The 18,251-nt window shown below is 36.5% G+C and overlaps 1 protein-coding gene across 10 annotated transcripts in view; it reads right to left on the reverse strand.

Annotated features, from left to right (window-relative positions):
- The window catches only part of CDC27 (cell division cycle 27), an 803,505-nt gene that overhangs the window by 26,540 nt on the left and 758,714 nt on the right, over nt 1-18,251 (reverse strand). For 5 of the 10 annotated variants that reach the window (XM_049637569.1, XM_049637573.1, XM_049637568.1 and 2 more), the window contains exons 3-9: nt 17,590-17,737; nt 15,849-15,974; nt 11,368-11,465; nt 10,478-10,632; nt 10,168-10,379; nt 9,074-9,188; nt 6,516-6,649 (exon numbers count right to left, since the gene is read on the reverse strand). In XM_049637569.1, the coding sequence (XP_049493526.1) occupies nt 6,516-6,649; nt 9,074-9,188; nt 10,168-10,379; nt 10,478-10,632; nt 11,368-11,465; nt 15,849-15,974; nt 17,590-17,737 (988 nt within the window). The remainder of the gene's footprint in view (nt 1-6,515; nt 6,650-9,073; nt 9,189-10,167; nt 10,380-10,477; nt 10,633-11,367; nt 11,466-15,848; nt 15,975-17,589; nt 17,738-18,251) is intronic. The other 5 variants (XM_049637572.1, XM_049637570.1, XM_049637576.1 and 2 more) reach the window with 2 other exon arrangements.

Raw genomic sequence — 18,251 nt, forward strand, 5'->3', positions numbered from 1 at the left:
AAATTCTGGGTCAATAAATGATAAACACATCTATAAACTAATTCTTTCTAGCCTTCATTTGCAACTATACCAAGCTAGAGAAAAAAGATAGTTGGACAGGGACGGTCTAAATGTGGGATATCTGCCAATAAATAAATACCATTGTTAACAACTGATACTTGAGAAATTATTTCCCTATAAATTCAAACAACCACATCAAGGTTTATTTTGTTTATAACAAAGGAATCTAACAATTGCTTGGGCACTTTTTTTTTTTTTTTTTACTTTAAAGGCAAAGATACAAGGATTCTATTCTTCAAAAGTAAGCAAGATACAAGGATTCTATTCTTCAAAAGTAAGCAAACTTAGGGGTGCCTGGGTGGTTCGGCTGTTGAGCATCCAACTCCCGATTTCGGCTCAGGTCGTGATCTCACAGTTGTGGGATCAAGCCCTGAGCTGGGTTCCACGCTGGCTGGGCTCACGCTGGTGTGGAGCCTGCTTAAGATCCTCTTCTCCTCTCTCTCTCCCTCTGTCCCTCCCCAACATGTGCGTTCGCGCTCTCAAAAGAAAACGTGAGCAAACTTAAAACCTGGAGTTATCTGAGAGTGGGTAAGTCTACGGGCTTAATGGTTTACAATTTATGGGAAATACCACTAAGTTACCTGGATTTGAGTCAAAGAGGCTTTGGAGAATAGAAGAGATACTGACCAGTGAGTAAAGAAAGCCCACGTGGTCCTTAACCCTTTCAAAAGACAGAATCTCAATGTAGGGATTTCAGCAAAGGATGTCATTTAGGTTGATGAATTAATTTTATTTTATGATAATTTCTTTTAATTAAGATTATTTTTTTAGAGCAGTTTACAGTGATAGCAGGGGCTCCTGGGTGGCTCAGCTGGTTAAGCATTGGACTCTTGACTTGGCTCAGGTCACGATCTCACGGTTTGTGAGTTTGAGCCCTGTATCAGGCTTGTGCTGTCAGTGTGGAGCCTGCTTGGAATTCTGTCTCTCCCTCTTTCTGACTCTTCCCTGCTCACACACTCTCTCTCTCAAAATAAATAAATAAACTAATAACAACAACAAAAAAGGTTCACAGCAAAAGTGAGGGAAGGTACAGAGAGAGCTGCCATATACTCCCAAGTCCCCACACACGCATAGTCTCCCCCACTATCAACATCCCCCACCAGACTGCTACATTTGTGACAGGTGATGAGCCTACACTGACATTCTATAAAGTCCACAGTTTATCACAGAGTTCACTCCTGGTTTTGTTCATTCTATAGGTATGCACAAAGGTATAATGACATGTATCCATCATGGTATCTATCATACAGAATATTTTCATTGCCCTAACCTCTGGGGTCTGCCTCTTCATCCCTCCCCCTCCAACTCCTGGCAACTACTGATCTTTTTATTGTCTCCATAGTTCTGTCTTTTCCAGAAACCAATCCATTTTTAAAAGTACAATATTCTTTATTTGAACAACTATGTGTCATTTACATTACAAATGTGAATTATATGTTGCCAATACTATTACCTAACTATAGAAGAGTTTGTCTGAGAAGTGGGAGGGAAGAGTTTGATCCATGGAGCAGCTTATAGGGAGGACAATGCTGAGAAAAATGCTGAGACTTCTTAAATGCCACAAAAAGTTGTATAACATAACTCTTGTGGGGGTAGAAGTAAAAATAATAGTAAGAGGATTCTGGGGCTAGGAGTCTGAAGGAGACAAACTCTTCCTCTATTATAGTTTTCATTAGGGTTCTGTTAGCTCCGAAGGGCAATGTGACAAAAGAAAACAATGTTCAAAGTCTGACAGGCATCAGAAAAATGAAGCAGGATGCTGTGTGAGTTTTGAAACATTGGTCACAGCATGTGAAATATACATATCTCTTTATAACTTGCATCTGTGTAACTAGGAGTTTGAGAAGGAAAAGAATGTGCTCTAGAATCAAGACTGTTGAGGTTTGAGATCAAGTTCTATCACTTATTACCTATGTCATTATGTACCACTTATATTAAACACTTTTTAAAAAAGTAAATAGTATCATTTTATGGCTCTGTAATAAAACCTGAAATATCCTACTAGTTATAAAAAGATGCCTTGGAAAGATTATAAAAATGATTTTTATAGGTTAATATAGAGAAAATGATATGTAAAATTTTGGGGCAATTTAGCTAAGAGAACTAGGCTATTCTAATCATCTCTAAAAAAACAACTTTCTAAAAAAAGAACAGACTTCCACTGCCAATTGTAATGAAACCCTATGGACCAGATTTACTCTCCCATCTTAAACAACTATAACACCGAACAAAAGATATGAAACAATGTTTTTCAGACATTGGACAGCAAGCACATATGCCTGAGGAAGAGTCCTGAGGACACGGTGCTGGGAAAGGGAACACAAATAGAACTCAGGGTCTCCCTGTGCAGAGAAGAAAATGCTGAGACTTCTGGGTAGTGAAGGCAACTAGAATATGCAGGGCAGAGTACTAGAAAAGGGAGAGCTACAAAGAGGGAGAGCTTCAAAGATCTGCAGGAAGTTTTCCTAGAATCCTCAGCTGAAAACTGAGTAGTGCAACTGTGTGTTATAATAAGGTATGTTATAATAAAGAATTCATTTGGTCTTTGTCTTGGATTCTTGAGAAGAAGCTTCTAAATTCTTTAAATTTCCCAAGTGATAGGAGTGTCTGCTATTTATGGCGGGTCCCTGAATTTATGCTAATGAAATGACTCATGATGGGGCCCTAGACAGTTTTGGGATACTGGGCTGCCCATGCTGAAAAGACCAACCACTGGTTAGAGGGTTAAAGCTTTGAGCTAAGTGTTAACAGCCTGGTCTCAAGGAAGGGGAGGGTGGCTAGGGATTAAGTTAAATCACATAGCCAATGATACAATTTATCATGCCTATGTGATGAACCCCAATAAAAACTCTATCAAAACTCAGTGTAACTTCCAGGTTGGCAAACACACTGATATGCTGGTGGGGGGACATATCTTGATTCCACAGGGAAAGGACATAGAAGCACTGTGTTCAGGACCCTCCCAGACCTCAGTCTTACTTGTCTGGTCCTGACTGGTACCCTTTATGATCAAGATCTAAGTAGAGAACTTTCCTAAATTCTGTGAATTGTTCTAGCAAATTACTAAGCCTGAGAGAGTAACGAGAACGCTCAAATTTGTAGCTAGTTGGTCAGAAGTGAAGGTGACCCAGGAAGCCCCTGAATTTGCAGCAGGCAAGTCAATGAGATTTGATAAGTCTTGTTGGGACTATGATCTTATTAGCCTGCAGAGTCTAACAAGTCTGGGTGATTAGTACCAGAACTTACTACAGTATTACAGTGAGGAAAACTACCTGAATCTAGAGAAAGAACTACTGGAAAGGAGCTGGCAGAACCATTCTTGGAGCTCACCCTGGGCTTGGAGTAGCCCATATTTTCAATAGCTAGAATTAAGAAACCTCACACTCAACAGGTCATTGAGTAGATACTCAAAGGATACTGCCTCAGTAGCGAAGCATAATTAGTCCAGACTCAAGGCCACTCTTGTCGTACCTAACAAAACTTAAAAATCAAGACCTAAAGGAACAAACTGTTAACAAGTAACTACATCGCAGAACAAAACAGAAGTACTTAAAAGAAAATAAAGTAGTCTAGCACTCAACAATGTAAAATTTCCAATAAAAAAAAAACAACTAGGCATACAAAGATGCAGGAAAATATAATTTATATTGAACAGAGGGAAAAAAAAATCAATAAAAAACAGACCCAGAAATAACATAGTAAAATAGTAGACAAAAATCATTAAAAAAGCTATTATAGACATATTCCATATGCTCAAAAAGGTAGAAGAAAGAATAGGCATGTTAAAGGAGGGAAGCAAATCAAACTTCTGGAGATGAAAAATAGGACATCTGAGATTAAAAATATCTATACATACTGGATGGGATTAACAGCAGACCAGATGTTGCAGAAGAAAACATCGGTAAGTTGAAGACACAGTAATAACCACTATCCAAAATGAAACAGAGGAAAAAGACTAGAAATGAAAATGAACACAAAATTGAGCTGTGGGGGACAACATAACAGTCTAATACACATACATTTGGTGTCCTAGAAGGAGAGAGGGGGACATGACCAGAAAAAATATTAGAAGAAATAATGGCCAAAAATTAGCTAAATTTGATAAAAACTATGAACTCATAGATCCAAGGAGCTCTCGATCTCTGGCCAAGAAAGAAGAAAACTACGCTAGAGCACGTCACAACCAAATGACTTAAAAATCAGTGATAAAAAGAAAATCATAAAACAGAAAAAAAGAGATAGATTACATATAGAGGAACAAAAATGAGAATGAGAGCAGACGTGTCAGAAACAACACAAGCTAGAAGTCAGCAGAACATCTTTAAAGAAAAAACTGCAAACGAGAATTCTATATCCAGTGAAAATTCATTTCAAAAACAAAAACAAAGGTGAAATAAAAATTTTTTTCTAGACGTACAAAAGCTGAAAAATTCATTACTGGCAGACTTGGACTATAAGAAATTTTAGTCTTTCAAGATGAAGGAAAAGGATACCAAATTGAAGTTTGGACCTACAGAAAGAGGACCAGAAATAGTAAATATGTGGGTAAATATAAAATAGATTTCTTTTTCTTATTTAAAAAAATTTCTATAGAAGATAACTATTTAAGGGAGAAACCACAACAATGCACTGTGGAGTTTATACACATGTGGAAGCAAAATATATGCCACCAATAGTATAAAGATGTGGAGAGGAGCATGAAAACATATTTTTATAAGGTATATGATGTATATGAAGTGGTACAACATTACTTGAAAATAGACTTTAAGTTAAAGTGTATACTCTAAACACTAAAACGGCCTCTAAAAAGACAAAATAAAGAGTAATTGTTAATAAGACAATGTTATGGGTTGAACTGTTTTCCCAAAGAATATGTTGAAGCCCTAACCCCCCAGTACCTGTGAATGTGACTTATTTGGATGTAGGGTCCTTGTAAATGTAATCAAGTTAGGATGAGGCCATTAGGGTGAGCTCTAATTCAGTATGACTGATGCCCTTATAAGAAGAGGGAAATTTGGATACAAAGACACACAGGGAAGATGGCCATGTAAAGACAGAGGCAGATACTGGGTTATGCCCCCACAAACTAAGGAATGCCTGAGGCTACCAGAAGCTGGACAATATAAGAAAAGATCTTCCCTTGAAGGCTTCGGAGGAAGTATGGCCCTGTGAGCACCGTGACTTTGGATTATAGCTTCCATGACCGTGAGTGAATGCATTTCTGTAGTCTTAAGTGACCCAGTTTGCAATACTTTGTTATGGCAGCTGTAGGAAACTAATACAGGCAATAAATGAGACAAAATGGAATCAACAATACAAAAAAAAAACAAAACCCAAAACTCATACAAAATCATTAATAGTTGCTTATTAAAGTTAGTGTATTTGTTTAGCTTGAAGTGAAATGTATTATTCAGTAAATTACGTTTCCAAATTCTTTAGGATTAGCAAATTTACTCAGCCTCTATCATGTTGTTCTGCAGGAGGCCTCAGGCTCCTTCTCATAATCGAGCCCAGGCAATCACTGTCATCTGTCTGTGAGTTGGCTCTCATGATAAGATTACCATCCTGGCATTTCAGAAATATTGAGGCCTTTTATATAGTCAAGGTATATGCACATGAGGGTCTGTTTTAAGTCTTATAGTACACATTCACTATTTTAGAAGACAGAGCCGTATTCTTTTAAAACACTAGCTATGATTTATTTTTGAGTGCTTGAACAGGAAAAGAAATCCTATTTAACACCATTTCTGTGTGGAAATGGATTATTTAAAGGTTTACCAAAAGATGATCTGTATACAGAAGTGCGTAATAGGGGAAGAGGAGAATGAAATCTATTGTACTTGACCAACAAAGGTCATATAATAAGAAGAAAATTATTTTGGAGGAGTGTTCAGAGTATCAACTAGGAGCACCTTGGTGGCTCAGTCGGTTGAGCATTGGACTTCTGCTGGGGTCTTGATCTTGTGGTTCATGAGTTCGAGCCTCACAATGGGCTCATTGCTGACTGTGCAGAGCCTGCCTCAGATCCTCTGTCCCCACTTCTCTTTCTGCCTCTCCCCTGCACTCTTTCACTCTCTATAAAAAAATAAGCCTTTAAAAAAATACTCAATTAAAAATTATACTAGTCTTTTCAGTAAGTTTGAAACTTTTTTCTTCCTTCCTTCCTTCCTTCCTTCCTTCCGTCCTTCCTTCCTTCCTCTTTTTAAAGATCTTATTTTTAAGTAAGCTTTACACCCAATGTGGGGCTTGAACTTACAACCCCAAGATCAAGAGTCTAATGCTCTACCGACTGAGCCAGCCAGGTGCCCCTAGAAATTTCTAGTATGACATATTCAAAACTTGTAAGAGTCATTCTAGAATCTCAGGGAGGGTCAAAACCTGCCTAAAGGGAATAAAGTCATGTTTTATAGCAAGAAAAGCCAAATAATATCAAATAATGACACCACAATAAATACCTTGTTTGTGGGCCAGAACTTTGTGTTTGTGCAACAAGAATTGGAGTTACCTCTCGACTATTTCCGCTCTGTGAGAAGACAGACTTTGTTCCAGTTTGGCCGATTCTGGCAACAGACTGTAAAACACAAAAAGTCTAAGGTTTGTGAATTATAAATTGCACTGAAAATGATAAAAGACACCACGATGCTCCCATCTACATTTTCCCAGTGCAAGATTTCATAATACATACTGTCATCTGAAAACACAAACTAATGTCACAAATTAATGTCAATTAATATAGTAGGATTAACATCAAACTATTTCCTCACCTTAACATCAATATTTTTCTTTATTCTATCTTTTCATTTTTCACTTTAGTTTTTAAAGAAAGGCTCAAACTTCCTGAAAAAATTCCTAAAAAGCCAATTATTACATGTTCTCTAGGTGGAGCTAAGTGTTAACAAGAATTTTAAGACAGCTACTACTCTTAAGATTTATGAACATAAAAAATAACAATACAGGGAAGATTTTATAATCCTTCTTTGACACTTAGTAAAAACATTCCACAGTAGTCCAAAGGAATAAATTAAAAAAAAAATCATCTCATTATTTCCCACATTCTAAGTATATTGCTCTTAGAATTAACATTTCTTCCTGGTGTGTTCAACTTTTCATTAATTGGTCTCTATTCCCATGGAGGAGGAAAAAAACTTGCTTGCCTCTTCTGTCTCTAATTTATCACCTTTCTTATATTAATTTTCAACACTTGGCTTCTTTATAAAATGCTCTGTGACTGTTGCATCAGTGGATATTTTTAATTCTTTTTTACTACCAGATAATTTTCTTCCAAATTTACTATTACTTTGATAGGCATTGGACATAATTCTCAAAGTGTACATTATAATTAATAACTAATAACTTTCTCACCAGATAGGAAAGCCTTATTTTGGCCTTTCCTGTATTCAACATCACTGATCATGCCCTCCTTTTTGAGAGTGTAAAACTTCCAAAATAGTATGGTGTCTTGATTATTTGTCCTATCACTTCATTTGCTGCCCTCTTCTTTCCACTGTTTTTAATTAAGTATGCTGTGTTCCTTCTCTACTCTCTTTTCCTAGGAGAGCCTGGCTATTTTAATAGCTTTAACTACTATTTCCATCACCAGGCCATATTCTTTCCTCTATGACTAACTATCCAGTAAATATTTTCATCTCCTCTACCCCCGCCTCAAAATAAAACTTTACAATCCTTCCGCCTCTTCCTTCCCCAAGTTGGGAATTCTACATTCACCCAAGGGACAAAACCGTCAACTCCGGACCTTCCTTATTTAACAAAGGTGTACTATATACTGCATACAATATTCAGTTTGATATTTTCAGTTGATACTACGTGCAGACCTACAAGTACAGCTTTCCTAGGAATGTCTTGTAAGAGCAAGGGCAGAAGAGGGGAAGACAGCAGGTGGCTTTATCGTTTGGGCAATGAAATCGCCTACCCATCACTAACTGTCCTTAATGGTTTTGGCCTACTTCACCCGATATGCTAATTACCATCCTACTATGCCTCCTTGTAATTATAATAAACTAATTTCCACAATTATACTCCACTCCTATAACGATGCAATGGCGGGTAGTTGTCAACTCTTAAAAATGAGATTTAAAGTAATCCAACACATTAAGTACTTTGCAGCCCCTTTTTTACTATTCTTGGAGTTTCTATTATTACTCATTAAGGAACTATTATAGAAACAAAACTTTACAGACTCTAAGGAATATCTGGAGTAAAAAAACAAGAATAAACATGTCCCTAGAAGGGTAAAGGGGCTGTATCAATCACATACTAGTATGACTTATTTAGCTCCATTTCTTAAACATCTATTGAGCATGGCAATAGGCATTTTAAATACATAACCTGATTTAATTCTCACAGAAGGTAACCCTGTACCATAGATGTTTGAAACAAATGGCACTTTGACCTCTACTGCCATAGATCTATATAAGAGAACATTATTTAAAAAGTCTCAAAACTTGTAGTATTTACTATGAGGTTAAGGATACTGTCAAGTATTTTTCATTTTACTATACATTTACTATAAATTTACTATACATCCAAGAGAACCCACCATAAAAACTTTATTTTCAGAAACAGCTGGCTTTATACAAGTCAATTTTTTTCATGTGAATAATAGTACAATTAAAAGACAAATACAGTGGTGGGGACAAGTAAAACAATGGCAAGTATAGTTTCTGTTATTTATATTCAAAGGATAGAAACCTTTTTATTTTTGTTTAAAAATGGGGAAATGAAAAGTACAAATCTGAGTCTTTATTTACCTACATGCCGAAATAAACTATTCTTGTGAGTTATGATCTTACACAGTCGAAGACCAATCAGCTTTGTATCTCCTGCTATAACCAGCAGCCTATGACAGTGATGACCTTCTTTCACATTTAGGTCAACAATTCTAAGGCAGCAATAAACTTATACAGTTAGATTCTCTCTGAGATTGCCTTTAACAGACTAGAATTTTAAACAAATTTCTTTCATCAGCATAAAAACTACTTTACATGGAAAATACCTTTTTTGAAGGGGCTCCAGTAGATGGCACGTCAATTACAGAAGATGTATTAGTGTAGTTTTGTAAATAGGATCCATCTCCAGGACTTGGGGTTTCTAATGGCAAAATCCCAAAACTGAGAAGAGGTTGAAATCAAGGTGTCAAAAAGTCATCAAGGCATATATAAAGCAGCAGTATACTTAAATTAGAAGGTCTAAAAGGAAGAGAATGGCAAATCAGTCTTGGGGGCAGTGAGGATCTGAGGGGCAGATTTAAAATAAGCTGTGAATGTAGACTATTCCACCCACCATAACTAAAATTAAAAAAGAAAAAAAAATCAAACAAGGAACTAAATTGAGCAGCAACTACTGATCTCAGGAGACTTATTGGAAATAAAGAAGAACAACTTTGCAAAAGTGAAGATCCAAATGACCAAATTATTTCAAATTCCTGGACTTTATGGGATTTAAACGACACTGTTACAGAGAGAGTGTCTCTAGAGATGCCGAATCCACACATGGATTCAGTGAGCTGTTAATGTCACGGTCATGCTGTTTTAGTTAGCTCTCTGGCCCCGGGACCCAATTCCTAGCATCAGTTCTAGCACAGAATTTTTAATTTTGATACTTTTGGACATGTACCCTCTGGGCTGGATTCCTATATTTACACACATATACATATACGTCTAATAATTTTGACAAAATACTTCCTACTGATACATGTCAATTCTTCTGTGGTTTGGAAAACAGTACTTTAACAATAACCACTGCTACCGCTCTGATGAGATCATAAGCATTCCAACATTCCAAAAGGTTCACTGCGATTCACTGACACACAGCCAAAAAGACAGTATCTTTTAACGCATACACTAGCTGAAGAAGGCGTATTTAAGGGTTTTAAATTTTCCAATATTTAACATTAAATTTTTATCACAGGTATTATATTTTTAACTTCATTTTCTGGAAACAGAATAGGTCTATTACTGACTTACTAAATGCTTCTATTTCCATAGAAATTTAGAAGTTGCTGTTCATATTAATTTATATTACTAATATGAATTATTAAAAATCATTTAATATTATAGCACATTTTAAAGTATTTTTTGTTTGTCTTACCTTGGGGTTAATGGGCTAAGAGCAGCTGGTCCTCCTAATAAGCTTCGACCAGTTTTTGGTTTATTTTGAACCTGTTTAGATAATATGGAAGTTCCTGTTCCAAGAGGGACAGTATCTGGTGAAATTACAGCTGAATCAATATAAGACACTGAGGAATCTGTATTCAAGGAGTACTTTGAATTGGAAGATTCTAAATTCAGTCTGTTTAATTCCTGAAACAGAAAATTTCCACCATGTCATTTATGATACATTTGGTTCATTCTTTTTTGTTTTCCATAATATTTGAACACTAGGATAGGATTATACTTACAATTGTGTCCTGGGGTGTTTCTGTAAGAACGGTCTCGGGTTGTCTATGAGATAAACTATGATTAGATACTAGTGTTGTGCAAGAGCTGGGCAGACAGTTGCTAAAGTTCTGTAAAGATGTTAATTTAAATGTTTGGTCAGGATCTGGCTTTTCACCTATGAAGGGAAAAAAAAAAATGTATGCCTCTGAGGAAATGACAATTAATATCTTTTTAAGTATGCATATATCAGTGGAAATAAGGCCTCACGTAGAGTTTTAAAGTTCTCCTGTTTCAGCTAATCAAATTTACTTCCCCAAAGCCCACCTATCAACTCATTACAAAAATTTTCACATAAAGCTGTAAATTTAGGAAATAAACTATAACACTATTTTAAATATAATAAATCATACGAAAATGCAGATTTCTGTGCTTTTTTAAAGCAGAAAGCAACTAGATCTCATTTTGCTCAAGGTAAGGAGTGATGGTGCAGAACTGAAACCCAACAGACATTACAGTCAAGTTAGAAGCACTGCCATAGATACGTCCATGAGGTTTTAAAATGATCCTCATGCATTCTAGAGCACACAGACTAAGACACTCTTCCCCCATATTGTCCAGGTCTTATTTACATAACAGTTTCTGCTCCAGGAATTCTATTAGTTTCTTTCCTTATCCAGAAAGCTATTTTGCCTAGTGTTACACTCACAATACAAATTCTAGAGGACACAAGGCCACATCAGTCCTTAAACATGATTCTATTACCTTATTTCTTGTTCTTAACTTAACAGCCTCTAGCTTTGAAAAATGTTTTCCTTGTGAATAATTTGTATCACTCTCCGAGAATTAAGGAGCTGAGACAAAAAAGAAGAGGAAGCGGGGAACCCTCCCCTAGTCACCTCTACAAACCTACCTATTTCACATAATGATTCAAAGGGGGACCAGAGGAAAGGATTTAAACTAAGGCTCTTTTGGTAACATTCTGATCCTTTGGCAAGCCGATCTGTCTTGCTGTAAAGACAAACACATATATTAGACAAGCTGCACAACCCAAAACATCATAAAGAATTTTTTGGTACAAAAAATTAGGTAACTCCTATATGTGTATTTGTACACACACATACAAGTTCTGAGAGTACTCTTCTTGACACATTCCCTAAATTACTAATTTCCCCTTCTCAGCACTCTCTAATCTATTATTTAGGGCAGTTCGAGTCAAAAGTCTGGTGAAAGCAAGCAGAACATGAATTGAACGGAATGCTGGCAAAATCAATTATCATTGCCTTCTTGAGTATTAGAATTGCTTTTAATTTGCTGTCAGAATCTAGAATTACTTAAGGAGATATGGACAATATCCAAATATTTCAGTCTTATGCTTAATTTTTAATGTAATATCCCAATGGTAATTTTGAAAGTGACTTAAATGCTTTAAATATAGTATATTTAAGTGATCAGGCTTTCTAATGAAGTGGAGGTGGTAGCTCTTTAAAAAAAATTTTTTTTTTTAAAGATTTTATTTTTAAGTAATCTCTGTACCCAAAGGAGGGCTTGAACTCACAACCCTGAGATCAAGAGTTGCATGTTCTGCCAACTGAGCCAGCCAGGTACCCCGAGGTGGTAGCTCTTAATGAAAAAAATGTTCTAAAGAATTGGGGTGAAAAAATTATCAAATGGTACTGGGAAGAAACAGGTTAATCTAAGAACCAGACTTACCACCAGTTGTGTCCTAAACAGAAGTCTCATGAGCTATTATAGACAAAAAGATCAATAAGCTGTCTACCAAAATACTGGAGTTAAAAAAGATATCTTAACAAGCTACAGCTGCAAAACCACAACAGCTATGTATTCAGATTACTGGGTGCAATTTTGGTCACAAGACAGGCAAATGATGGCTGAAATGAAAAGCCAGTCTTTGGAGTAGAGTTTTCCCTCACTGGATGTTTAACCTTTAATATTTATAATGAATAAAAATAACCCATCCTTATCCTTTTTTAAAAAAAATATACTGTTTTAAGTTTATGAGAGAGGGAGACCATGAGTGGGGAAGAGGCAGAGAGAGACAGAGAGAGAGAATCCTAAGCAGGTTCCATACTGAAAGCACAGAGCCCAACAGGGGCTTGAACTCATGAACTGTGAGATCGTGACCCGAGCCAAAGTTGGATGTTCAACTCACAGCCACCCAGGCACCTCCCTCATTCTTTTAAAGAAGGGGAAAACCCTTCTTCATGGTTAGGGACTGATTCAACTCTACCTTCAAAACTTTTATATTTTTAAATGTTTATTTATTTTGAGAGAGAGTGTGCATGCATGCACATGTGTGTATGAGTGGGGGGAGGGAGAAAGAGGGAGAGAGAATCCCAAGCGGGTTCCACACTGTCAGCACAGAGCTGGAAGCAGGGCTCGATCCCACAAATCCCACAAACTGTGAGATCCTGACCAAGCCGGATCAGGAGTCTGATGCTTAACTGACTGAGCCACCCAGGCACCCAGCTCCTCTAAAACTTTTATTAATCTTGTTTAAAAAACTTTTTTAATGTTTATTTATTTTGAGAGAGAGAGAGAGAGAGAGAGAGAGAGAGAGAGAATCCAAAGGAAGCTCTGCGGTATCAGTGCACAGCCCATCATGGGGCTTGATCTCATGAACTGTGAGATTATAACCTGAGCTGAAATCAAGAGTTCGACACTCAACCAAGAGAGGCACCCAGGCACCCCTAAAATAATTAGTAATACGTAATAGTATTTTTGTGATTTTAATACTTTATTTTGTTTTATTAAACTTTATTTTAAAATAATTTTAGACTCACATACAAGTTGAAAAAAAATAAGAGTTCCCATGTACCCTACATCCAACTTCCCTCAATGACAACATCTGATATAACCATAGCACAATTATCAAAACTGGTAAATTGACAATAGCATAATACTGTAAACTAAACCACAGACTTTATTTGGGTTTCAGCCGTTTTTACACGCACTCATTTATGTATGGTTTTATGAAATTTCATCACACGTATAGATTTGTGTAACCATTACCACAATCAAGATATAGACAGAACTGTTCCAACAGCCCAGAGAAACTCAACAGCTGCCTCTGCACAGCCACATTCTTGCCTCACCTCTCCCCTCTGACAACCACTGATCTGTCCCTATCGTAATTTTATCATATCTATGTGGTTTTTTTTAATTTTTTTTAATGTTTATTTATTTTTGAGAGAGAGAGAGAGAGAGAGAGAGAAAGAGAGAGACACACAGACGATGAGCAGGGGAGGGGCAGAGAGAGGGAGAGACACAGAATCTGAAGCAGGCTCCAGGCTCCGAGCTGTCAGCACAGAGCCCAACGCGGGGCTCGAACTCACGAACTGTGAGATCATGACCTGAGCCAAAGTCAGACACTCAACTGACTGAGCCACCCAGGGACCCCTATCATATCTATGTTTAATGAGAAATTCTATTGGTCTGCATCCTCACCAGCACGTGGTACTGTTTGTTTGTTTGTTTTTAATTTTTTATTTGAGAGAGAGAGAGAGAGAGAGAGAGAGAGACAGAGACAGAGAGAAAGAGAGAGCATTAGCAAGAGGGGAAGAGGGGCAGAGGGAGAGAGAGAGAATCTCAAGCAGGCTCCACGCTCAGTGCAGAGCCTGACGTGGGCCTCCATTCCATGACCCTGGGATCATGACCTGAACTGAAATCAAGAGTCAGATGCTCAACAGACTGAGGCACCCAGGCGCCCCTGTCCGTTCTTATTTTAGCCATTTTAACAAGCGCGTAGCGGTTTCTAATGGTGTTTTTTATTAGCCTTTCCTTAACAGCTAAGGATCTGGTACAACTTTTCATGTGCTTACTTACCATCCATATATCCTCTTTGGTGAAGTAGCCATTCAAATATTTCACCCACAGTCTAATTCCTTACGTTTTAATTTTATTATTGAGAATTCAAGAAACAAAAGTGTTTCTACCAAGTTTTTCCTACTTAGCATCTTACACTCCTTCTTAACTAGGTAGAACTGATTATTCCCTCCATTGGATAAAATACTGCTCAATTTTTTTCTTTTTTTTAAGAGAGAATGGGAGTGTGGGCTTGGGGTGGGGGGAGGGGGAAGGGGGTAGATGGAGAATCTTAAGCAAGCTCCATACCCACAGGGCTCCATCTCAGGACCCTGAGATCATGACCTGAGCCAAAATCAAGAGTCTGATGCTCAACTGGCTGAGCCCCCCAGGTGCCCCCTGCTCAAATTTTATCACAGCATTTTTATTGTGATGATAAAAACTTATAAACTTTTGTTTACTGCTTCTCTCCTATTCTATTATAAACCTTTGAGGGCAGGGACTGTGAGTGATTTATCTTTACATCCTCAGGACCAAGTACTATGTTTAGCCACAAAGGGAGGATGGACCTCAAAGTTTCTCAAATAAATGATAAAAAGAATCATAGTTGCATGAACTAAATTCATTACTCCATGTCTTTTTATTAAGACAAATGAAGATATTGCTATTGTATCTTTATTTACTCCTGTTCTCAAAAGAGTGGTGTCATATGAAAATGAGCCCCCAAATTCAGGCAAATAATTTATTCTGTACAAAAAGACATTTTTGAGGTTTTTAAAAAACTACTATTCAAACTAGCCTCGATTTATCTTAAATCAGGTGCTTTCCTAATTCTTCAGACAAGCAATCCTCAACCAATTCTCCTACAACATGTAACAGGTGACATTTACACAGGCGATGCACTCCCACGCGTGGATGAACAATTCCCGTCACCTGATTATATCTCCACCCTCTACTCCCCAACCAAGGAGTATTTCAGACTAAAAATGAGTGCGAACAATATTATAGTGATAACTTTGAATTCACTCTCCCTTGCTTTCAAAAGACTAAATTCAAGTAAGTGTAGAGAAATTTTAAATACATTTCAAATGATTTGCAGATCACTGTTATTTCAACAACCATCGTGGAAATTTCTTAGGACATGCCTCCAAATTAGTATGGCAAACCAGATGGGAACTGCTATGCTTTATTACTGAAATTTATCTTCAAGCCTTGTTCTAAGGAGCCGAGGTGATATTTAATATTAGAGAAAAAACTTCACTCATTTCTTCTTTTTCCTCAGTGGATCACATGAAGATATTCTCCTTACCCAAGGTGGAAAAAACCTCCTATGTGCACTCAAATATTAGGTAGTGCTTCTGTGGCTATCATCATTAAAGCAAAGCAGATAGTGACAAATGGGATCAACATCTTCATGACTTTATAAGTTTAATAAGGTCACAGAACTAAAAGACTGTACTCTTCAGCCAAGTGCTATTTGATAAACAAAGAAAGTGTAAGTTTTTTTAAACCACAAAGAATTCTACCACTGGAAACAATTTTCTGGTTGTGTGAATCATTGTTACTTACCAATATACATGTCCCAACAATGAAAGAGTAAAGCAAGCTGAATCACCAAACTCAGTAACAATATCATCATGGCTTTTCTGCTTATTAAACACTCCACCAGATAAGATCTGTTCCCCTTCTGCAAGCCTTTAAAACACAAATTTACAGATTAAAAAAAGTCAACATAAAAAGTACTGTGTGTAAAGACATCCTTCACTACCAATGTACTTCCAAATATGGGGATAGATAAAGTACAAAGTCCATGGCACCTTTAGAACAGCAATAGCCATGTATTTAGAATCATTTGGAAGACTGGGAATTTATGGTCTTAAAATTCCAGTCTTGCCTTTAAGAACAGAACCAGTTAAATTCAGTCCCTATATGTACAAATGTAGTGTGAGCAACATACACATTACTCATGTCAAAAGAAATGGAAGGTCTTTATATTGGGGGAAAATGTGTACTGTTCTTCATTAACAGACGTAGTGGTCCTTTTTATTTAGTTCTGTAATTCCTTGAAATAGGAATTTGCAAGAGAATTTAATAACACTAATTAGATGTTAGTGAAAAACTGCATACTTAATGGTCTCACTCGTTTTTAGGTTCATAAAAGAAACCCGAATAGCACTTCATCTCTTTTTATTTACCAATTATGTTTTCTTGATATAGAAAATCACAAGTGTTTCCCAAAGGGGAAAAAAAAAACAAAACTTGACTTCACTATATATTTTTAGCATATCAGAGTTTATAATGGTATCTCTTTTAAAGTTTTTTCCAAATCGTCATGTGGAAAATACTCTAGTAAGTTTACACAGCATATCCTAAACATTAAAGGTGATATCTATATTTCTTCTACGGTCAGTGGGACTTTTAAAAAACCATGAATACTTGTAAATGAGATAAGAATGTCCAAGGTAAGAATTGGCTTAAGAAACTAGCAAATTAAATATATTTTTAGGAAGTTAGCATTAAACCTTCGGAGTAAAAATAATTCAATAACAAATATTTCAGAAATTTTATAGATATTTTAGCTAGTTTTTTAATTTAAGTCATCAGTTAGACAGTGGACAAATACAATAATCATTATTAGTCTGTGGAGACTTCAGGAGGCTCATTTGTGTCCTCTCGCTATAAACCTACCAACTACATTCACAAACACACTTCTGCGATTATCTATTTATCTAGTCCCTTTTAGCATCATTCCATCTCTTACAGCACAGAACAGAGTTTAACAGAAGATAACTACCTATATCTCTACCTGCCTCCAGATTCAGAATAGGGACAGCTGACATGTTTAATTGTAATGTTCAAAAGAAGTGCTCTCCTGAACCTGCCCCCTCGCTTCAAAGGGGTAGGACAGAGTGGTCTGGAAAGCCAAATAACTACACAACTACTTAGACATAATGAAGCATTAATCTCAGGTGAACAGGTAAGGAGGTTTTCAGGCGTATTCCAATTGAAAGCAAAGGAAAGGAAATAACACTTGGGATAATTTTGGGAAATGATAGGAATTAGTTGCAACTTAAGTTTCCCCAGAGTTAAATTCTATTATTTATTACCATAACAATGAAATCTCTCCATAACAAAAGTGATAATGCCACAGGCAACAGTATAAACATTTTAAGTTACTGAAATAGACAAATTGCTACTACCAAAAAAGAGGGGAGAAAGGGAGTCAAGAGTTTAATCTATCAAAAGGATTTTATCCAAAATTCTACAGTGTAAGTAAACAACATTAGATAGAAAAGATTTAAAAACTTACTTGCTGAGATCAACACAACATTTTGCAAGCAGGTATTTACACTGCGGTGTAGTACAACTGTGTCCTTTCAAGAGTCTATATGCTTTATATGCCTTTCCTGAGCGGTAATAACAGGTTGCCAATAAAAACAAGGCTTCCTCTGAGTGTACTAAGAGCACATATGAAAAAAAATGGCTATTATTCAGTATGTTGAATGGTAATCACTGTTTATCTGGCAATAAACAAGTTTAGCAACAAAAAATTAGTCATGTTATTTAATATAAAACAATCATTTATTAATCCAAATTTGAATTGAGAAATACTTTACTGACAGAAATCTTAGTTCCCCAAGTCCTGATTACCTTCTTCTTACAAAGAACCAAGGAAGTAATACAATGAAGACAGTCATGGTATTTTCTGTAAATCCTTAACAAAAGTGCGCACTTGTGTGCACACCCGCACACTCACACCTACCTTTAAATAGACTACCAGTAAACGGTCTTGTTTTTTTGTAGTATTTTTCTAACAGACTCTTTGAGAGAACAGATGTCCAATTTCATGAGAAAGGTGCACTCAGGGTTGCGAAGCTAATTACCAATCTGAGATTACTTTCTACATTAAAAAAGGACCAGATTTTAAAAAACAAAAAACACTTCTTTCTAACACCAAATGTATACTAAATT

The sequence above is a fragment of the Panthera uncia genome, chromosome E1, assembly GCF_023721935.1.
Source record: "Panthera uncia isolate 11264 chromosome E1, Puncia_PCG_1.0, whole genome shotgun sequence".
NCBI lineage: Eukaryota > Metazoa > Chordata > Mammalia > Carnivora > Felidae > Panthera > Panthera uncia.